Source organism: Lissotriton helveticus, chromosome 3_1, assembly GCF_964261635.1.
Source record: "Lissotriton helveticus chromosome 3_1, aLisHel1.1, whole genome shotgun sequence".
NCBI lineage: Eukaryota > Metazoa > Chordata > Amphibia > Caudata > Salamandridae > Lissotriton > Lissotriton helveticus.
In genome coordinates this window covers 687,096,134-687,119,998 of record NC_136061.1, presented here as the reverse complement: position 1 = coordinate 687,119,998, position 23,865 = coordinate 687,096,134, and the positions used below count along the sequence as shown (strand labels likewise).

Sequence of the window (23,865 nt, the reverse complement as noted above, 5' to 3'; positions counted from 1 at the left end):
TAGAACAGTAACTACAATAAGCTGCTCGTTCAGTCAAATACTTGCTTTAATTAAAAAAATATTTAATATAAGCTCACAAAGTACAAAGGCAACACACCAAATAATATCCACAATCTTTTCAAACAAAAAGGGTGAAAGCACACTGTTTCACTTCCCGGCACTCAGTTCGCCTCAGTGCATTATGGTAAATGCAGTACATAATAACACTTACATGCATAATGGTATTTTCAGTGCATGGTAACACTTACTTCAGTGACAGTCTTTAGTTGTTCTCCCTTGTGGTGCAACCATTGCTGTGTGTCTCTAGATGTAAAAGTTACTTACCTTCTGTAACATAATATCTGATAGAGACACAGGTTAGCCGCAGATTCCTTAACTTTGAATTCTCCCCAGGCGTCAGACTGGATCCCGAAATTGTTCAGCAGTTCCTCTGCGTGCACGGGGATGGCATCGTACAGCTCCGTGATGACGTTGACTCCTGTCATGACGTCAATGGTGCCATATAAGTCCCCTCCGGTGCGCGGACCTCAGTTTCTTCTGTGAAACCACCCGCGCCAGAACGCGGACCCACTATAGAAACTGGTTGTGGAAACAGTGTACCAAAAAGATTTTAAAAAATCCCTAAAACATTAATGAAGAAGAAACATCAAATGGTATTTTAATACCAGACATGATTTTTAAAGAAAACCCCCAAAAGAATCAATGTAGCACAGGGCTACATAAAACCCTGCACTCAGGTGAATAAATACTATGTAAGGGAAGAAAGCCTTACACTCTGTAGACCATTCATCAATGGCGATGAATGACATGGTAATAGCAAAATACAACCTTTAAAAAACAACACCAAGCTGTTTGATGAATCACACTATTATGTGACCAATACAAGGTTTGATAATACCAAACAAAGACTTTCAAATAAAGAACAAATAAATCAATACTGCTCACTGGTGTCTAAGCCATTGTGAGAGAGAAAACACCCCTCACCCTACCGACCATTCACATTTGGAAATGGATGGTATGGCAACATCTAAACAAAACCTATGTGGCAAAAACCAAGTGGTCTGTTGAGTCCCAACTTTAGATGAGGCAGTGATCACCATTATATAAAACCAGTACTGAAAAGGGGTATAACCCTTACCTCATAGGTCGTTCGCAGAGTGGGGAGGTTGGGCAGGGCGTTAAGGATTCTGCGGCTAGACTGTGACTCTACCAGATATTACGTTAGTGATGGTAACTTTTACATCTGAAAGAGACACCTATCTGCAGATTCCTTAACTTTGAATTAAATACCATAGCTATACCCACCTGGAGGAGGGTCTACTAACCATACAACATTCTCAAAGAGAACTAGCTGGCCAAGACTTACAACCTAGCAAACATGCGTAGAATTAGCAGAAAAAAAACTTCGCTCTTAACCAAACCCAAGGTCAGTACCACAGACCATAGGAATAAAAAACAGTCATGCAGGCACAAGAGAATAGAGACTCAAAAGGCAGGGATAACATCCCAAGCCTAAATCTAACAGCATTTTTACAGTATTATTTAACTCACAAATGCTGAAAAGAATAGGTACATCCTCTCCAGAAGACAGGTAATGTTGATCAGACAGAACCACATATACCAAAAACATCATAGGAACATAACAAGAAAAGCTAAATATAAAGCCAAAAAATCCTCCTATTTTAAAAGTGTCTCACTGAGTATTAAAACAGGTTATGAATACTCATACTTTTATGGATGTTTGGTGTCCTTGTCGGAGACCCAAACGCACCGACGCCTAGGGCATGTTGTCTGAGGCCAAGGACAACAAGCCTTCAAATTTTCTTGGGTTGTGCCAACTTGTCCCAAGGCCAGTGCATCACAAACCCTCTGGTTGCCAATTTACAGCACCACAATATGGAACAGGGATGGGAATTACCTGCAGTTGAGGAAATATTCGTCTTTACTAGCACTGTTTCTTTCCCATAAAGGAAAAACTCACTAGTGCATGCATTTAAAAGAATGCACAGCATATACTCTGAGTCTACCAGTGCAACGCTTTAACTTTCTGAAGCACCCACTGATTACTCCGAGAGTAGAAACCAAGAAGTCCCTATTCACTATCCTTACAACTGGCATAACAATATGTCTCTAAAAGAAACAATGAAGAATAAAGCCATGCAACTTTCATACTGAACTGCTACGAAGAAGCATGCAACAGATACGCTTCCATACCGGAAGTCACTTCTCTTAAATGTAGCCTCTTAAGCAGAAAGGGAACAGTCATCTAAATCAATCCCAAATAAAAAAAGAAAATGGTACTGAGGTTATAACCACGCTCCTCACAGGAGCACACGTGGTAGAACTGAAACCAAAACTGGACATATACAATGTCCTAACAAGGCTACTCCTTGACCAATAAAAACGTATATCCCAAGCTAAGGGGCAAGCAAAGCAACACAGTAACAGAAAATGTAGAACTATGACTCAGTAGTTCTCTGTCTATCCTGGAAGTGTATTAACTCCACCTCTGCCTAACGCCCAAAAAGATGAGCACCATCATATGGCATGTTTGCCGAAGTCGACTGGACAGCCTCCGAAAAGCCCTAAGTTACTAACCAAGGCCGACGCCCTAGCGCCACTGCAGATGCTATAGCCCGACCCACATAATTCGTCGTGTCCATGCCACATATTATGGTAAGCCTAACAGCCTGTTGACCATCTCTAATCAAGTTACCAACCTCAGCACGGAGATTATGCGGAAGAGATGGGAGCATGTACTGTAAAGAATCCCCGAAAGCATGGGACAAATGCCCTAGCACACAAGGCATGTTGGTGGCTCTCAATGCTGTGCTGGCTAAAGCAAAAATGTGCTTACCACAAACATCACGACCTCTAGAATCCTTACCCACCGGAGTCTTAGATGTAGAATCTATATCCCGTGAAGACGTTGCTGACTGAGTCACTAGGCCACGAATGGAAGGATGTCTATGTAAACAAACTAAGTCCTCAGGTGCAGGCAGATGTCTGTGTGCAATATCAGGGTCCACTGAGAACCCCGACTCAGGCTTGGCCCAAGCACCTAACAAAATGTCATGTTGGGCCTCACTATATGGAGGAACAGGCTCTTCTCCTGTCTTTCCCTGGTAAAGGACCTCAATTAGAGAGTCTGTAGACCTCTGCACCATGGGCAGTGACAAGTCTAATACTGCAGCCCCTTTCCTCAGCATGTCTGCAAAGGAGGAACTTTCATCCTTGGCAAGACTAGGGTGAGATAGCAACCCAGAGGATGGTGAAGAATCCAGTCCACTAGCCTCACCAAGAAGTGACAACCAGCTTTCCTCCACCTGAAACACATCGGTGTTGGAAATGGGCTGATGAAGCCCTGCCCCAGTCGACACAGGTGGACTGCCTTAACTCTGTTCCTGAAAACGGACCACAAACTGTACAATCCCCTCAGGGGATGATGCAGAAACAGCGCCATCACTATGTTGACTGGGGGAGGAGAGGCGCCTTCGACTGGCACCACTCTCATCAATGTCTGAGTCGGCTGGTCAAAGACCGGCGTCGTAAGCAAGGATTCCGAAGGACTTTGAACATGTGCCAAAGCGGAGCCAGCTAACGTCGACCGGCGGCAACCAGACGGCTCTGATGACCTGACAGTCACCGAGGACAAACCCACTGACGGTGCCCCACTCACCTCCTTGAGGCCTAAAGATTCCCCAGAGGTAGATGGGGGTCCCTAAGATGAGGTGTAAAGAATCCTATTATTTCCTCATCTGGGCCATCGATGCCCCGGCTCCCGGAAACATGTGGAAATGTGGTGCTTGGTTGTGTATGTTCTCCTCAGCCGTTGAGCGAGAGGAGTCATGGGAGACTGAGCCTCTACGCTGTCAAGTCCGAGGCCGCTTCGACTTCATCCGCCCCTTACAGTTAACCTTCACTGGAGAACGACGTCCCCCAGACCGGCAACGAGATCAACCCCGAAAATGCTCTACCTGAGACGACAAAGACCGAGGGCGGAAAGCCTACGCAAACATCAACTTAAAACAGTGCTCCTTAAGTGCCTTCAGCTTCAGCTTTTGGCAGGAACTACAATCCTCAGTGTTGTGGTCGCCCAAACACCACATGCAAATTGTATGCCGGTCCTTCACTGAACATACTACAAGACTCACAAGGTTTGAAACCTGAAGACATAGTAAGTAAATTCTTTATTGCATGAGCTGTGTTATTTGTAGCCTTCATTCGTTCTCTAGGTCTTTACAGCTACATAGTAAGTGCAAAATGTCCTCTTTTAGGTCACCGCAAAGTCTGCAGTTTGTGGTGAATTCCGAACGTGTCCATGGGGAGAGATGTTCTTTTGCTGGTATGACTCCCATCCTCAACTGCAAGAAGGATTCCTTTACTGTCCGTGAAAACCCTGTGCCTAGGTATGCTTGTGGTAGAGACCTGGTATAGCTCTGGATCACAAACCACCCATGGGCCCTCCTGGTAAGTGTGGACTTGTCTTCTTACAGGGATAGTGTCTTCACTGTTTTATTTACGAGCCGCTTAAAGCATTTGTGAGTCCCATTTGCATCCCAGAGATCTTTTAGCACAAGAGAGTTTATTCCTGCATGGAGATAGACCATTGTAGGGCAGTCCTTGTTCCTTTCATAGGTATGTGTTCAAGGTACCTATCTCGGCTCCCTTTATTTTATGCCAGCATTTGGCGTAAGCACCCTTGCGTGCTATTTGTTGTTTATGGAGGCCGAACTCGAGTCTCAGTTGTGCTGGCGAAGTGTACTGTGGGAGATTCAAAAGTATTGGACACTACTTTATCTAACGTGGACTTATCTCTCCCTCTCATGCTTTCGCTTCCGTAAGTTATCGATGGCAGTAGTCTTGCTTGCAATACATCTAACAGAGGGATTAGGTTTGGGTCAGTTATTTTATTCTTGATGCTCTTTAATGCGACGGCCAGGGATATCCCCCTGTTTCTGATCAACGTTTTTTGTTGCTCGAACGTCCCTTTCATATCGAAGATTATGCCAAGTATTTGTATTCTTTGACCATCTCCATCTTCTGGTCGCGTAGAAACCACTGTAGCTGTTGTTTTTTGAATTTTTGATTTAGTATCATCACCTTTGATTTTTCTAGGTTTATGCTTAGCCCGTTCCTTTCGGAGAAGTTACTCGTATTTATAAGATGTTGAAGACCTACGGGGGTTCTGCCTATTAGTATTAGGTCGTCCGCATACAGAAGATTAGACACTGAGAGGCCCCCTAGGTTTGGGGCGTGATGGTTACAATAATCAAGGTCTACAGAGAGTTCTGACATAGAGAGATTGAACAGGGTCGGTGCAAGGACGCAACCCTGCTTCAGTCCCTTTGTGATTGGTATTTGCCTGTCCCCAGTTTTATTTGAATCCAGGTCTCTTTGTGAAGTAAAATCAATAGATTCAAAAGTTTAGGGTCTACATCTCAGCCTGATAGTTTGGCCCAGAGTTTTCCTCTATCTATAATGTCAAATGCAGATGAATAATCAATAAAACAGACAAATAGTGTTTTTTTTTGTTTTATAGTGGAGTCTATTAAAGGAGAGAGAGCAAGAATGTTTCTCGTTGTCCCTGTGCTTTTTTGAAAGCCAGTCTGGTTAATGGGAATTACATTTTTCATTGATGCCCATTCCGTTAGTTCTTCTAATAGGAGACCCTCAAAATATTTGGCGTCAATGTCTATGAGGGCGATGAGCCTATAGTTCTTTGCTTCGCTCCTGTTGCCTTTTTTGTATATCGAGGGCGATAATTGATCCCTTCCAGGAGGTCGGGATTTGTTCTGCCACCCAGATATTCATAAAGAGTGGGAGCAGTTGCTCAGCCCAGTAATTTCGTTCCTGCTTATAAAGAGCGGGGGGAATTCCATTTGGCCCAGTGGCCCCCTCTTTCCTGCCTTTGGCGATTCTTCTCTTGATCTGTTTTATTGTGCCTGGGAAATTAGTCTCCTCGACTAAAGGCTTTGGGGCCTCCGGACGCTCCTGCCGGACCCCAGAATCTTGTTTTATTCCGTTAGCATCGTTATTGAAGTGGTGCACTAAATGTTTTACCCAGGCCTATTCCGGTATGTGGGAATTTATTCCAGGGGCCTTAGGAATCTCTATTTTGGTTACTGTATGCCAGAATCTCATGTTGTTGTTAGTTTTTGAATCGTAAAGCAATTTAGCCCATGTTTTCTTCTGTGGTTTCCTGTTTTATTCGCCACAGGATCTTATTCTTGCTACTTTTTAGTTTCCTCAGCTCGGTCTGTAAGCTGTTGTCGGCCCCTTTTTTCCGAAGTCCGCGAGTGTTCTGTTGATGCCACTTTTTATTTGCCTTAATTTGCTGGTTTGGATTGTCTGGGAATAGGTTTTTGGATTGTTTGTCAGCCAGGTAAATAATTCCTTTTGGTTCATTGGTCCATAAGTTTCTTTTGGTGATTTGGAATTGGAGTTAGCTGGTCCAAAGGTTTTCAGAAAGATTTCCCAGGCGCTTATATTATTGTCATTCCGTGATTTAAAACTTTCCCAGCAGATCTTGGCTTCTTTCACAAGTTTTTCTGGGTCGTTTGTTTTACATTTGATTCTTTTACAATTTGACGTGATCATTAAGTTTTGCGCTTCAATTGGAAAGGTTTGTGCTCTTCCCTGAGCTGTCAGGGTCAGTTCTTGCGGCAGATGGTCGCTACAGTCAGACGTGCCGATCTTAAAATCGCTTACTAATATGAAAAGTGGATAAGATAAAAAAGTGTAGTCTATCGCAGTACTGGACTTTGAGTTGTGGAAAGTTGCTGCTTGGGGGCGGTCACCGGGTGTTAGCCCATTTATTGATATCAGGCCCAAATTTGTTAGATCCTTTAGTAGCTCTTTGGATAGCTTAGTTTGTTTTCCCCACAAGCTCTCTTCCAGAGGAGGGATCCCCCTTTCAAGCAATTGATCTTCTGTAGGCCGATTGTGTTTCCAGGGCTCCCAGAGAGGAACATATTAAAATCACCTGATACGATGAAATTCGGTGTTTCTACTTCCGTTATTAGTTTGGTCAATTCTGACACCAGGGACTTTGCGCCGTTTTTTTCCTCTTTTGGGTGCAAGTAAGTATTTACCAGGATTAGTTTTCTGCTTTTTCCTGGGGTTACGATTTCCGACTGTATTGCGTTAATTCCATTGTCTGATGTATTCTTGCTCAGCAGTTCTTTTACTGTGTTTATTGTTTTTATTGAGGCTTTCGTGGTTAGTCCTCCTTTCTGGTGACCAAACTTTGAATTTCCACTGGCTGGGAGGTGGTATGTTTTATGGCCGTGAAGGTGGAATTACTCTGCCAACCAGGTTTCTTGGAGTAGAATTAAGTCATACTGTTGGAAGTACGACAGTAGATCTTTGTTTGTGGTTTTTGATCCTAGGCCATTTATGTTTCAGGAACATAGTTTTAACAATGGCTTTAATGATGGCGAGTTCCTGTTTAGTTCTTCGATATGTCATGGACCTACAGGTCTGATGTTGATGGCTTTTGCTACCCAGCCCCAGTCTTGTCCTGAATCCTTCTCACTTTTACTCCTGGGCGTCGGGAAGTCTCTATCCTTTTGTTCAGCTGAGCCTCCTCGGGCTCCTGTTAGTACAGATTTTTTGGGCGCACCGGTCCAATCTCTTTTTTGTGTGATGTTGTTATAGTCTTGGAAATTGCAAAGTAATGGTTCAGGGTAGCCGGTTTTGTAATAAGGTTTTATTCGATCCCCCATGTTTGTAGTTGCATTTCCTCCTTTAGAATTTTTTCCACTAGTTCTCCTGAATTCCAGATAGTTTTTGTTATTTCCTTTTCCGACAGGTGTTTGTAACTGATACATTCTACGGATTCCAGATCTTGGGTGGTTAATCCTGCCAGGTTTGAAACCTGAAGACATAGATGAATGGCACACTGTTCCACCAACAACAAAGTGTTGACTCAGGTAAAAAAAACGACCTGAGAAACTGCTTCTCTGAAATCTGCGTTACAGCACGGAAAAGAAGAAAATGACATCCGTGCGCCGAAGGGAACTTATATGGTGCCACTGAAGTCATGACCGGAGTCGACATCATTTCAGAGCTATACAACGCCATCCCCGACTCGCAGAGGTACTGCTCAAAAATTTCCAGATCCAGTCTGACACCTGGGGAGAATTCAAAGTTAAGGAAACTGCGGCAAGATGTCTCTATCAGATATGTGTTTCAGGATAGTTGTCCTTCTTCAGTAGAGAGTAGCTCTTTCTTTTGCGGGTGTTGGAAATGCTGCCCAAAGTTTTCTCAGGACTCTGTAGCATTCACTGGGCGCAGGTGCATCTACAGTTTCTCAAGGGCAGTGCACTACTGTTGCCCTTGGCCGTATCTCTGAGTCCTTCGGTCCCTTCCAGGGTTTTTTTTATTCCCCATTCTATTCCCCATTTCACTTTTTATTCCCCTTTCAATAATGGATATGCCTTTCAGATGTGGCCCAAGCTACTCCCCACGCAACAAAGTCAAAGTTTAACCTTAAGAGTCAACTTTATCAGCTATACACACTAAGTTCATGCTAGTCCCCGGCAAACAGTCTTACCAAACTGAATGGCAGCTGGCAAGTGAGGGAGGACTGGGGTGCTTTATAGTGGGCTCCGAACTCCTGTGCTGAAGGTCTGCAACATCTTGTGTTATTATTTATTTATTATTATTATTTAAAGGTTTTGTAAAGCGCGTAGTAACTCAAAGAGCATCCCAGCGCTGACCTGTTTCTCCAAGGGTTTCAGCCGTCTAATGAAATTATGTCTGCGGGAAAAGGAGAGTCTTTAGGGTTTTTCTGAACTGGAGGTAGTTCGGTTCTGTCCTGAGTCTTCGTGGTAGATGGTTCCAATGTTTGGCCGTGTGAACCGAAAAACGACGGCCACCGGTCTTGGCTTTTCTGACTCTAGGGGCTACGATAAGATTTTCTACGCTAGACCGGAGGTCTCTCTCCGCTTTGTATGGAATTAGGAGTTCTTTGAGAAGAGGGGGCCCGTTATTGTTGAGGGTTTTATGGGCCAGGCAGAGGGCCTTGAAAACGACCCTCTCCCTGACTGGGAGCCAGTGGTGTTCTTTCCCTAATGACACGTCAAGCCTCCTCAGTCTTTCTACAGCCCGCTTTGGTGCTTTGTTATACACAGCAACATTGGTATGAGAATCCAGGGCATTAGCCCTGCCTTCATGGTGGCCCCCTTCTGGCACACAGGGGTTGCAGATTATGCTTGCACAAGGACAACTGCTCTAGTTTCAGGATGGCCCCTTCCTAGCACTCAGGGGATGCTTATTTCGCTTGCAGAAGAGCTATGACACTAGTCTCATGGTGGCACCCTTCTGGCACCCTTCTGGCACAAGGAGGTTACTTACTTCACTTGCACAAGGGCGATGGCCCCAGTTTCATTGTGGCCCCATCCTGGTACATGGGGTTCAACAACTTCACTTTCACAAGATTGACTGCCCTAGTTTCACGGTGAGCCCCTTCAGGCACATTGGGTTTGAAAGAACAGGTGGGCATCTCACACTCTAGCAGTAGCCCTGACAGGACTAGTGTCTTTCTTTACACTCCCAAATAAAAGAAATTCAGCACTCCTCAGCATAGGCAATCTGTAAAGCAAGAAAACTCCTGGAATGGGGTCTCCACACTCATGAAATGAGGCACATCAAAACACAGTTTTCAGAATAAAGCATGGGGTTTTATTAGTGTAACACTCTTTAACAGAAAGGCTTTCCCAGATGTCAGATGAATTAGGTAAAACAACATGCACATTTCAATATATATATATATATATATATATATATATATATATATATATATATATATATATATATATATATATATATATATATATATATATATATATATATATATATATATATATAAGCAAATAATATGTATGGGATAAAACACGAGATGATATTTATGGTAAAACACATGCAGATAATGAACACATGTCAGATAATAATGAATTCTTCACAAGCGAAATGCAAGGGAGCTAAACCTAAGCAAATAAATGTATAGAAGAATAACTATACGTACATAAATATATACTAAGAATAGAAATACTTCACAGGCTGGTAACTCAGCACACAGACAAAAACACATGTAGAAATAACTTTTATCTATATATATATCTCAATACCATTGATCAGAGAAAATACCTCACTGACTGTAATATCTTTATCTTAGTCCACACAAGACTGAGAGATCCCAAATTACAATCCTGGGGTCAAGAGACTCCTCAAGCCGGGAAATACAGCACTGAGCAGATGCATTCACCTCTCAGGAGATAACCCGGTTTTCAAGCAAATAAACCCCAGTTTTTATAATATTCTCAATGCACAAGAAGAAACCCTCTACACCAAGGACACTTACGGGTACTGGCCAAGCTCCTGCAAGCATTTCAAGGCAAAGGACTTCTCTCGCCTTCTCCTTGCGCTCCTACACTACATGTTACTGCCCCTTATTATAGTGAAGCCCGCAAAAGTAGAAAACATCTCAGAGTACAAAAACACCTTCAAAGAGGAAAAAATCTTGAACATGAGTAACCTAAATAACCGTGAGTAACGTGGGGGCCTGCTTGTGTTTGCAGAACTCCAGCCAGACAGAATGAGAATTCAAGATGGAGTTAGGGCACGTAGGTAAAACGTAATTTCCCAGTGTACAACATAATGCACATTTGTGCTCCATTGCCTACAGCACTAAACTTTTCTCTCTCTCATGCTTTCAAACGCACATTCCACACATTCTGTTCCAGGCAAGGGTGATTTGCTCTGTGCTAAACATTCCTACTCTGAAGCTATGAAGAGACACAAAACAAAATGCAAGTGCACAAAAAAATGTCGTACATTCAAGATAGAGTAAGTTAAAACACAAAGAGTCAATGAAAACAATGATAGTCAAAGGTCATCACGTGGTTCCAATACATATGAGTGCATATGGCACTACAACTAGGCGTATCTCACTTTCCTCACTGGGATCCACTTGACAGGATCCCTGCTGGGCCTCGCTCCTTCCAAATGCTTTCCTCCTCCTTGGCTTTCTCCTTCTCCTCTTCCTCACTGAGTCCGCTGATCTTGGCATGCAGGCAGGCAGAAGGCTGGTGCTCCAGGCTCGGAGCAAGTGGTCTTGACTATGTGATGGCTTATTACCCAACAGAGAGACTACCAGACCTTGGCCCCTAGTCCTAGCTTCCACAACTATGTCTTGTTGATCTGTTCTCCTTTTGATCAGTGCTGTTGTAGAACTTGTGGGGGACAGGTTCACACCTTTATAGTCCAAATTCAGACACATATGTGATTTAGTGCCTGGTCCTTTGATATTCTCGTCGTGGGTGTTCACTTCTTAAAAGTATCCTTTTCCCTGCTCTGTCCTTTGTCAAAGGGACAGCCTGCTACAGCAGTGGTTGCTCCAATTTTGCTTCACAAAGGTTCAAAAGTCTAAGCCTTTCTTTCTTTCATGATTCCATGATCCTACAGAGCTATTGTTATAAGGCCCACCCTCCCGCTTTGCAATGAGCCCAATGCACAGTAACACTTTCTGGAATCCAAAAGACCTTTGTTGTGCACAGAGGATGCTCTGCTCTCCCTCCTCCAGTATGTGTGCTACCACTCAAGAATGTCAGCAATCCACATCTCCTGTCATGGGGTTTCAGTCCTCACCTCCATTCGCCTTTCCGGGGTCTGGACTTAAAAATTGGAGCCCACAGGGCTCCATGTTAGGTACCATGCTCTGCCACACATACATTCCGACATGCACAGGCAAGTATCACACGCTGCCCAGTGTTACACACAGTCACCATGCAGGCCAAGGATGAGTTAAGTAGAGAGCAGCAAAACTTTACATGAGTTGGCCGGTAGTCACCACTCCATTGACATGGGTAAAAAGCCTTTTTAACACTACTGATTCTTACTAAAGACACAACTAGTATGCTGCCACCACCGTGCTTCTGTTACTTAACTCCTGGCAAGGGCGGAGAGGTCCCCTACCACTATGAGTGTAGCACTTGGTGTGCCCTTCCTAGTCTAACAAGCCTGCATTACCACACATGCATGATCCGTGTTTGCCCATGACCAAAAATTAATACCAGGGATCCAGATATTCATTCAGCTGGGGCACTCAGGTCAGGGGTGCATTTCCTTCACCATGCAGGGGCTTTTTCCATTCTGACAGTGATTATTCAAGCTTTCAAAAGTATCCACCAGAAATGTTTTTATCTTGAGGTTGTCATGCTCACATTGGTGACTGACCCTCTGAGCTAAAACACACCCATCTCTGGAACAGATTAAGGCTTGGAATCCTTCTGGGTTTTCTTTACATCGAAGGTGGTCTGGAAGAGAGAAGCCAGCGTATTTTTCATTACTAGCCAACAGTCCCATAGGTTTGGTCAGTCTCAGATCATTGATGCAGTTCAGCTACTTGCTGGCTTCACAGCTTTCATCCTTTGATGCCTAGAAATTAAGATTCTTGATCTATGGATTAGCCAAATAGCAGTTTGCAGCTTTAAGAGCCCAAGTAGCAGAAGAGTAGGAGAACTAAGCACCACTCTCACTGCAAGAGTGGAGTGCATCTGCTCCTTAGGGCGGCTGAGGAGTTGTCATTCACACTTGAGATAAGGTTCTCGATGGTCCAGTGAAACCTAGTCATCACACAGCTCCACCTGCAGCTTCTCAGGTGGTGTTTACCTCCAGTTTTGACTCTGAGCTGATTCCAGTTTGGGAGAAAATGTAACAGCTGTGTTAGACCTCATACTAATCTTCCGCCTCAATTGAAGCCTACCCATGCTACCAGTTTATTTAGTGACCCCTCGCAACAGCTGTTTTTTTGTCTTCTTTCTAAAATATTAGTGTTCGTACATAGTGTTTCAGTAATTTTGTTTTACCCTCCTCATGTACAGGCTTTGACTGTGAATTCCTCTAATCCCATCAACTTCCTCGGAAGCACGGAGCTGCCTTCTGTGGCTTCTATGTTGCTTTTCATAGTCATAGTATTTATCAAGCAGCATTGCCTGGATTCAGATATTAAGGACTGAGGCTGGGCATTGCTTCACTATTTTACATTTTATTGGTTCTTCACTCTCTCCACAGTGTTTTGCCTCGTTTGATTTTCCTGCTTTAGTGGAGGAGTCTTTTAAAAAATCTAGGAATATGTTGCAAATATATTTTTAGAAAATGAATGACTTATCGGTAAAGTTGTTTCATGATTTTGTGAGTCGAATATGATGCCCACAACTGTATTTTGAAAGAATCTGCATACAGATATAGAATTACAAATGAAGGTAGCTACTTTTATTGAGTACACTCCACTACATCTTCCTGCAGATTCTCTAGCACCCTTTCTCCTATTCAATGTGTCCGCTTGGTGTCCAGTTCTTATATCAATCAATCAATCAAACATTTGTAAAGCGCACTACTCACTTGTGAGGGTCTCAAGGTGCTGCCTCAGGGGAGTTGCTGCTACTGCTCGAACAGCCAGGTTTTGAGAAGTCTCCTGAAGGTCAGCAGGTCCTGCCGCAGGTGGATTAGGAGGGTGTTCCATGTCTAGGCGGCTTGGTGGGAGAATGATCTGCCACTGGCGGTTGTTCTGCCAATGCGTGGAACGGTGTTCGGGGAGTAGAAGGTGAGTCGTTCGATGAGGTATGCTGGTCCGGTATTGTGGAATGCCTTGTGAGCATGGGTGAGGAGCATGAAGGTGATCCTTTTGTTGACGGGGAGCCAGTGCAGGTCTCTCAGGTGGACTGTGATGTGGTTGTGGCGAGGGAAGTAGAGGATGAGGCGGGCAGAGGCGTTCTGTATGCTTTGTAGTCATTTGTGGGGTTTGGCCCAGGTTCCCAGAATGCGTTGCCGTAGTCCAGTCTACTGCTGACGGGGGCCTGCGTGACCATCCTTCTGGTTCCAGTGGAGATCCATCTGTAGATCTTGCAGAGCATGCGGGCGGTGTTGAAGCAGGAGGAGGAGGCGGCGTTGACTTGCTGGGTCATTGATAGCGATGAGTCTAGGATGAACCCCAGGTTGCGTGCGTTGTCGGTGGGTGTCAGTGCAACTCCCAGTGTGGCCGGCCACCAGGAGTTGTCCCAGTTGGAGGGGGTGGAGCCGATGATGAGGGCCTCCGTCTTGTACGAGTTCATTTTGAGGCAGCTGTTCTTCATCCATTCCGCAACGGCTTTCATTCCTTCTTGGATGTTGGTTTTGGTGGTAGTGGAGGCCTTGGTGAGGGAGAGGATCAGCTGGTTGTCATCGGCATTTGAGGTCATGCGGTCGGGCTATGTTGGCGAGCGGTGCCATGTAGATGTTGAAAAGTGTTGAGCTGAGGGATGATCCTTGGGGTACGCCGCAGATGATCTTGTTGTCTTCAGATCGGAATGGAGGGAGGCGATGCTCTGGGTTCTACCGATGAGGAAGGAGGTGGTCCAGTCCATGTCTGTCACTGGAAATGTATGAAATGTATATTAGGGGCAAAGGTGTTGTGTTTTATTTGTGGTGCTGTGCCTTCCAGTGCATGTGATATTACGACGAAGTTCATTAGAGTCCCTGTCACTATCTGGGGCTCTACACTGATAATTGTAGTTTGTGTGATTCAGGTTTGATCCCTGGAGATATTTTTAAATCATAAGGAATCTGGAGTACAGGCCAGGGTTGATGGGCAACAGTGTAACAGAAGGTAAAGTTTTCAAAAGATTTCTTGTTTTTCAGCCCAACGTAACAGTCTTGCCTATTTCCCTGTTGAATGTCTGATGTCTCTCTAGTTTATGTATGACATAATTATAATTTACAAAAGACAGCTTTTGGTTAGAAAGGGAAAGCTTTTGAAGACTTTGATGCAACACCTGGTGGCACTCAGGAGAAATTCTTTTTAAGCTTTAGGGTCAGATATAGCACAAATACTGGTCACAATTTGTGGCTAGCATTTTTGCAACCAGTAATGAATGTTGTGAACCGTCATGTTTACTTTTAGGTCATTATATAAAATTCTGAATTGGAATTATCACTCAGTCTGATTGGATACTATCGCAGGGATGATGGCTTGCAAGGGTCAACAAACCACCATATCGGTGATGGCATTTAAATAGAGAACCTTTTTTTTCTTTGCAACTTGATTTCCTTAAAGGAAACTGAACCACCTTGGTTTCTTTCTTTTCTCAAGTATACTTTTTTGAAGTTTTCTCTGGGGGTTGACAGCAATTACCTCTGGACCACTGTCTATTCTCCTAGAAACTTTTTGTACATTTCACCCCTTCTACTTTTGCGAATGAGTTACCGCCCAACATGGGGGTTGGTAATTTTTCAGTGGTGTGAGAATGGGGTTACAGTCACCATTGCAGGGTGCAGATTTGGTGTTTGGAAGGGACACCCAAAACATGCCTCTTGCAAATATTGAATCAGTATCCAGTTGCAGTCCAGTTTTAGAAGTCCATGATACTTTACAAACTCCTAAAATGAACTTTATACAATGAAAACCCAATTTTTGGGGTCACCAATTCTTATTGTGTGTTACAACCGTAAAAATGGTTAGTATGACAAACCCCGTGTTCCTGCTTCCATGTCAATTTGCAATGCTAGAAGCCAGCTGTAAGGCAGAGGTTTACAAAGAAGAATTATTATGCCTTCTAGGTATTTGGTTCCTTAATGTATTTTTATTTTTTATTTTTAAAGTTTTATATAGCGCGACCTAGACCCTGGAAGGGTATCAGAGCGGTTTACAAATGTTACATCAAATAGATAGAGTTAAAAACTAGGAACATGTGTAACCTTAAAAGATACATGATGACGGTACTCATTGTTGATCACATTAAATCGATAGGGTGATGAAAAATACAACTGGGAACATATATATGAGTGGATCACAGGAAAACATAAAAGTTGTCAATACTCGTTGTAGATCCGTAGAGTATTCAGGAATGCATTAGCCATTCACACTTAGAGTCAAGTGAGGATCCTGGTAGGTGGGCTGCATCTGGTAAGTACCGAATTAGCTCAAGAATTGGGATATATAGGTCTCTAAATCAGTTTGTAGGCACACATAGACAAATTGGGTTTTATAATGAAATGTTGTAGTTTTTGTTATCCTAAGTAGATTTTGCAACAGGAGCATTACAGACAAACATTCATTGCAAAACTGTTTAGAAAATATAAGACAATGTTTGTGGTATGTTATTTTGTTTGAGGAATGTTTTATTCTGTATTTTTAAATATAATAATGGGCTTTATTTCTATAGGCGCAAAAAAAGAAGGAGCAGCAGGCTTTTTTAAAGGAATTGGAAAAGGACTTGTTGGTGTAGTGGCAAGACCAACTGGTGGCATCATAGACATGGCAAGCAGTACATTCCAAGGAATACAAAGGTAAGCAATATGCATGTACAGCTGTTTCATTGATCTTAGCTCATACTTTTATGTTAAAGACCTGAGAACAAATTAATCTGCAGAGAATTTCCTCCAAATCCCTGGTATTATTTCACCAATTCCCTAACACGGGTTGTAAGTATAGCAAGAGAACATTTTGGCTAACAAATGCCTTCTAGAGTACATTTGCCCACATTATCTGTTTAAAAGGCCATTCCTTTGTAACCGTATTTCTGATGGCGACTTCTTACCACAGATTTTTCACCGTTTGAATACCTCAAGGAAACTTTAGTAGAGTAATATCCTCCAGCGTCAATAGGTGGCGTTGTGCGATGTCATGGGTATTTGTGCGATTCCATTTCATGCAACTGTGACATTGGTTCTCCTGCATATACGCTTGCGCTGGTGTCCGTTCCTTGCTTTCCACACCAACCGATGCAGATCTGGAGCTTCAGCTGTCATTAGATGATTGTTAATTCATTTCTTCTAGAAATTACTTTTTTCTGTTACCAAAACCTTGATGTTGGTTAAAGATCCACTTGATATCTGTGGTGCCTTGGCTCTGGCCATGACTCAGTCGTGTTCGTCGTGTGCCGAGATGAACAAAAAAGCTACTTGAGAGCTGGAAATGGAAATCGCATTGGCAGAGTTCAGGAAATCGAAGACTAGGTCCCGTTCTATGTTCATGGTGCGCCCTTCACTGTCAAGGTCAAGAAACCAGTCTTGTTCTCTATGAAGAGGTCAGTCAAAAGATAGGACTTTGTTGAAGTCAAGTAAGTCATGAAAGAGCCATAAGAACGATAAGAAGTTGAAGCATGGGTCTCCCGTGTCGCACCCCTCAAATCCTTACTGCTGTTTGGAGGCACATGTGATACTGGGGCCTTCTGCTTGGAGTTGTTCACCAGCTAGGGATCATCCTTGGTCGTCTTTTCCTTTTTGACTTCCAGCGGATAAGGTAGCGAAACCAGATCCGATCCAACAGCTGAAGAAAGCTATGGGCTTGATCTTTGATGTAAGTCCAGATCCAATTGTGCCTCTTATTTTGAGTTTGAGGCCAGCAACATCTGGATTGATGGTTGAAGATCCTATGACTTCATTCTCATCGGCGCCACAATTGATGCCCCAGGTACATCGTACTAGGTTGCATGCGATGCTGGGTTTGGAGTCTCCGACACCAGCAGTAAATCTAATTGTTTTATCAGATTCTGAAGGTCATTTGCCTTCCACTATTGTGTATGCTAGGTCAGAGCCTGATCTTTCAAGAGGAGAGTATATTTTTGATGCAGAATATCCTCAAGAGGATATTCTTCAGGATTTACAAGATACTGGTGGCCTTGATACTCTCCCAATGTAGTTTTATCCTCCCTTTCTCCAGCTATGGCTTCTGAGAAGGCATCATCCTTTGCTACTGTAATTTGCGTTTAGCTTACCTATACAGGAGTTTAAAACGACTTTGCCGACTGAAATGTTGAATCCATCACAAACTTCACAGGAGCCTTTACTACCATTTTGTGATGCTTTAACAGATGTTTTGATGGGCATTTGGGCTAAACCTGGATCTTGGCTGCCGATAAACAGGAAGATTTTGTGGAAGCATTGACCAGATTTTCTCTTTCAGCATCCAACTCTGGGGAGTTTAATATTCACGATTCTAAAAGTCATACTAGCCTGAATGCTTTTCCATGCACTCAACCCCATAGTGAGTCTAAAAAGGTGGAAGCATATGCAAAGAAGGTTTTTAGGTCGGCACATTCGCTGGTCTGGCGAGACATTTAGTAAGTGGGTTTATAAAGTGGTGCCAAAGGCAGCCACCAGCTTGCTGTTACGCGCACAATCGTGTCACTTTCACAGCCACGCGGCCTATGCTTGTTGGGAGAAGGTGTCGCCTCTCTTTTAAACCAAGTGAACTATGTCACAAGTTCTCGTACTCTGTCCATGTCTCATTCGAACAGTTTCTTTCCTTGGAATCCGACTGCTTCTTGCTTCCTGTCTTCTTCTCTCCACGTAAGTCTCCCTTTCCAAGTCATCTGCCTGTGTAACCCAGCCTTTCCCAATCCCTGTTCGGCACGTGTATCCTCCCTCTCCATTGCTCCATCCGACTCTTCTCCTTCAGTCAGGCGGGGCTACCCACGCTCCTCCCCTTGTTCGCTGTTCCTGGTGGCGAACCAGGCTGCCTCCCCCTTTCGCCTCTGTTGTCTCGGATCACCTCTCGCCCACTGGACATTGTATACTGCTGCCTCCTGCTGCCTGAGTCTGGGGAGCATGGCTCAGTTAACAGTCCTCCCTGCCTGGTTACTGTATGGGCCAGGTATGCCCTGCACGCACCGGCACAGCTCGGTCTTCATACTTGCCCTGTGCACGTATGCAGTTAACCGGGCAACGGAGGGGGCAGTGCGTTGCATGCTCGTAGGGGCACGGCACACTTACTGTCGTGGCTCCTCGCCTAGCATCCCAGGGACACACAGCTAACCAGGCAGCTCCTCCCCTGTTGCACCAGCCGCTCCCCCAAGGCTCAGCGCCGCCCGACTGGTGCCTACAGCGGCATTCCCAGGTGCTGGTGTGGGTACAGCTCCGGCCCGGCTCCAGGGTGGTGGAGTGGAGTGTACCTTATGGCGCTGAGACTTTTTGTGTGTGCTTCCTCTAGAGAACATCAGGGAAGTGTGTACCTTGGGTTGTTGACAATAGTTCTGAGTGATATTCTGGTTCCTGTTTGCACTAACATTTGTCATGCTGTACATACATTAGCACATCCAGTGTAGGATTTCTACCCACTACCCATTGACTTTTGGCGCAAGCTGACTACCCCACCCACTCAACAATGGGCCAACCCAGCTACCGAACATCAGTGTAGCTTCCTCCACCAGTGCACTTGCTTACTACATCGTGGGCCACCACCTTCAGCAAGAGCCCTAATAGCAGTGTCCCCAACAGCACCAACCCCAGATGTTATGGTCGGTGCTGATCTGTTGTGGGACAGTGCAATGGTGGTGGGGTGGCTGCACTGATGCTCTGTGGATGGCTGGCTGAATTTTGTGTAGGTGAGGATTTTGCTGACAGTTGCGTGGATGCACAGCATGGTCAGAGTATCATCCTCTCTTTATGGCTGATAGTCCTCTGCACTGTTGGTGATGGCAAGCCTGCACTAATAGTGGGTGTGTGGAGCCTGGGCCCATTGTGGGTGTGCAGTGCTAGTGCCTGGTGGCTGTGTTAATAGTGGATGGAACACCATGCTGATAGGGAAGCTGCTATACTGTTAAACATGTAGGGCTGCTGTTGTTAGTCTGTGGGATGAGTGGCACGTGGCCTACTTCTTTGGTTGTAGTTACTCTGTCCTAGCAAGAACTGCACATGTGTAACTTCGGCCCCCTACAGACCATAGAAGAAGCAGCTGCCAACATTATCCAATCCAGCGCATGTTCGTCTGAGGGTACGCTACCATAGGGATCCCCGATGGCACCGGTATTTTTACTTGCAGCTCTGGGGAGCCGCTAAAGAAACTTGCATTATAGAATACACCCCTGCGCATGTGCTACATGGGGTAAATGCAACAAAATCTACTTTTATGTGGCTGCCCTTCTTCACAATTTACAAAAATTGGATTTTACATAAAGATAAGCACTGAGACGTCAGGCAGTGTAATTGTAGGCAGTGTGTGTTGTTTCCTGATCCTGGCCCTTTCTCAGTGAGTTACTGAAGTAAAAACAAGGCCTTCCTCTGAACATTTGCATATACACACCTGCTATCTGTGCCTTAGCTGTGCTGTCATGAACACGCTTCATAAGGCAGCACAGGTTAGCATAAACAGCTCTTCTACAACACACTGCTTAACAGGACGTTCCCCTCTTTTTATACAGAAGTCATCGCAATATATGGCCGAATTTTTTTAACTGGGCCTTGAAGGATTGGCATAGCCAATAGGTCTTGGCTTTGGGAACTTAAAAGTATTTAGTTATGCAGCACAATATCCTTGGTGCAACATTATCAACTGTTGATTGGCTAAACACATATAAGCTATCAAAAGGTGAGACCTATTGGCTATGCCAATGCTAGTCCTTCTGCGATTTTGGCCTTACATTATGTAAATACTTCCTGTCTGTTGGGAAAATATTCTCATGCTTTGTGGGATTGAGTTGCTGATGTTTTACCAGATATACCAAAGGACATTCAGAAAAATTTGCAAAGTTCAGTTTTAGATGGGCAGGATGCTATAACATTTCTATTACATCTGGACTAAATACAAAGGATTGGGTAGAATCATGGGGACCAGTGTGTTGATAAGAAGGCCAACTGGGATCCGTGTAACTGGTTTCGGTGTCCAGCATTCCTGGGTGGATATGCCATTTGATGGCATAAGGTTGTTTGGAGAGAAAGCAGTGCTTGAGAGACTTAAGGTGAGAAAATTGACTGCTCGTTCTTTAGGGATGGCACCTTCAGTGCATCAGTTGTCTCAACAACAGTGCCCCTTTTAGGGGTTTGGTAGAGGATACCTTCAGAGATAGAGTCAGTACATACCTGCAGTACAGCAGACCAAACAGACATTTAGAGGATGTGGTCAAGGAGCAAGTAGACCGCGTACAGCCTCCCAAACAATACAATCTGCCCAAACCCCAGCCCCTTTTGCACCAACTTGAAAGCCTCTCTGAGTTGATGTTGATGCCTCACGTTCGGCCGTTCAGGGGTTGTATCGCCTTCTACTTTCCGGCCTGAAGGAGCATAACTTAAGACCAATGGGTGCTCTAGATCGTGGCACAAAGTTATTCCCAACCTTTTCAAATATTGCCTCTGAACATTCGTCCACCACCACAATTTCTTTTGGTGGACTATTTGTCAATTCTTCAGACAGAGGTTCAGGCTCTGTTAGCGAAAGTGGCAATATAGAGAGTTCCACTTTCAGAAGTATGGACTGGTCGTTACTCCTATTATTTTCTAATACCAAAAAAGGAGGGGGGCTTCACCGCGTTTTAGATCTTTGACCCCTGAGCATCTTTTTGAGGAAAGACAAGCTCAAAATGTTTCCATTGGCTCAAGTTCTTGCTGCCCTGGATCCTGGAGACTGGATGTTAGCATTATATCTGTGGGATGTGTATGTTCCCATTTCCATTCTGCAGTCCGACAGACATCTTTGCTTTCAGGTGGGACAGGAGCATTTTCGATTCTCTGCACTCTGTTTGGCGCAGGCCTGTTGATCACGGGATGGCAGTGGTTACAGCACTTCTGCCGAGGTTGGGAATACCAGTCTTCTCGTACTACAATGCTGTTAAAGGTGGGTTTGCCTCAGGCAGTTGATGACCATCGCCAGATTATGCCAACCTATTGATGTCCTTGTGTTTTACCATCAATGTGCCGAATTCACATCTCACTCCTTCGCTAAGACTCCTTTTCATCAGAGCTATACTGGAGACAGTGCTGTTCCAAGCCATATCTCCACCTCGTTGAGTCCAGGACATTCAGGATATGATCCTGATGTTTCAGCCTGCAGCCCGCATCTTGGGGAGAGAGGTTCTAAGAATTCTGGGCCTTTTGGCCTCTGGCATTCTGCTTGTGGACCATGCCAGGTGGCACATGCAGGCTTTGCAGTCAAATTTGAAGTCTCGGTAGTCTCAACAACAAGGACATTTGTCAGATTTCATTTAGGTGTTGGAGGACACTGCAAAAGGTGTGCATTGGTGGCTACAAGAGAGACAGACTACTCTCATTGCCCCATCAAGAACTGACTGTTGGGACGTATGCTTCTTTACTGGGTTGGGAAAGTCATCTGGGGGGTATGGAGATTAGAGTACTCTGGTCTATAGCAGAAGCTTGTTTTTACATAAATTTGTTGGAGCTTATGACAATCCGATTGGCCTTAAAAGATTTGCTTCCCAGAATCGAAGGGCAACAAATGCAGGTACTTATGACAATAAAACTGTCATGTGGTGTTGGAACAAATAGGGCTAAATGAGTTCTGTGTCTGGAAGCTCTTCATCTTTGGGAATGTATGAGAGGTCAGGGAATATATCTCTGATAGTCCAATACCTGGTGGGATCTCTGAATGTTAGAGCGTAAAAACTCTGCATGGTCTACTTACTGGATCATGAATGGTGCTCGGAGGTGGTACGGGGTGTCTTCCAACAATGGGGAGAACCCTGGATAGGTCTATTTGACATCACACAGAATGCACAGTGTCTAGAATTTTGTGCATTTGTGTACCCAAGGCTGTCCATTCTAGGGGACTCCTTTCGCCTTCAAGGAGGCCAAGGACACCTATATGCATACCCCCACTACATCTCCTGCAAAGAGTGCTCAAGAAAATCAGAGACTGGACCCAAGTCACCCTGGGCTCTCCAGACTGGGCAAGGAGTGTGTGGTATCCTGAAACTCTGGCTATGCGCATCAGTCCCTCAATTCTGCGGCCTCTGGGAGATTGTGAGGAGGCAGTTGTTAACATATAACATTCCTATAGAAGATGTTGGTGTAATCCTGGCAACCAGATGTCCACCTACAGACTGCTTATGATGGGTGCTGGAAGAAGTTTGTGAAGTGGGGTGCCTCACATCAGATTCAACCCTTACAAGCTTTCCTTTCTGATATTCTCTTGTTTTGATTATGATTGACTCAGCAAGTTTTAGCTGCAGCTACAGTTAAAGGTTATTTAGCAACCCTTTTGGCTTTCTTACTGTTACCAGATCAACAGTCACTTTTTAAAATCACCTGCTGTGATTTATCTTTAAAGTGTTTGGTCCGTATGTTTTCCTCCTCTTCTTTTTATAATGCAATTGTGGGCTTTGAACATAGTGTAACTTATCTAATGTGCTTACTTTTTGAGCCTATGCACAGTTGCTCTTTGCAGCTGTTGACCCTGATAACAGTGTTCTTTATAACTATTACGTCTGCTAGACGAGAAAGTGAACATCCAATTGAGGCTTCTAGCTGCATATTCCTTACCTTTATATTTCCCAGGCGTAAGACTGTATCTGGAAACTTTTGGGTGATCGGTACCCCTGCGTGCCATCGGGTGACTCAGTTCAGCTCCTCATGGCGTCGTCGGTGCCAGATGTGACTTTGCGGTCACCTATATAGGTGCTACGCAGGCGCACGGATGTCAGTTCTTTTCTTTCCATGGTAGTTAGTTCTGATCTGGAGAAGAGCTACCCCTCTGTCTCTTTTTGACCTCCAGAAGAGTAGGTTTTAAACCATGTGGCACCTTTCACCATGTCATGACGGTCACTGAAGCCTATGGTGCCTCGAGCGCGACCACGACATGAAGTTGTGCTCAGATTGCCGTGCCATGGCGCTGAAGGCCTTAAGGGAGTGGTCTATGAAGCTCCTTGTGGCCCAGCCGTCAACGCCATCAAGCGCGACTCCTCGGAGGTCCCAGTCCTAATCGATTAAGATAAGGTTTCGGGACTGCTCCAAGAGCCCCTAGTCCTCTTCATCTAACGCAAGGTCCTTGGATCACCGGAGAAAAGACACAAGAAAAAGAAGTTGTCTAAGCGGACCTTGACTTTGTCTCGTCCATTGAGCATTGATGAAGCGAGGGAAGAACATCGACATTCC

At 44.5% G+C, this 23,865-nt stretch overlaps 1 protein-coding gene across 2 annotated transcripts in view; it reads left to right on the top strand.

Moving 5' to 3' along the window:
• VPS13C (vacuolar protein sorting 13 homolog C) overlaps positions 1-23,865 on the top strand; it is a 2,773,485-nt gene that overhangs the window by 2,386,101 nt on the left and 363,519 nt on the right. For both annotated transcript variants that reach the window (XM_078680824.1, XM_078680823.1), the window contains exon 78: positions 16,206-16,329. In XM_078680824.1, coding sequence (XP_078536950.1) covers positions 16,206-16,329 — 124 coding nt within the window. The remainder of the gene's footprint in view (positions 1-16,205; positions 16,330-23,865) is intronic.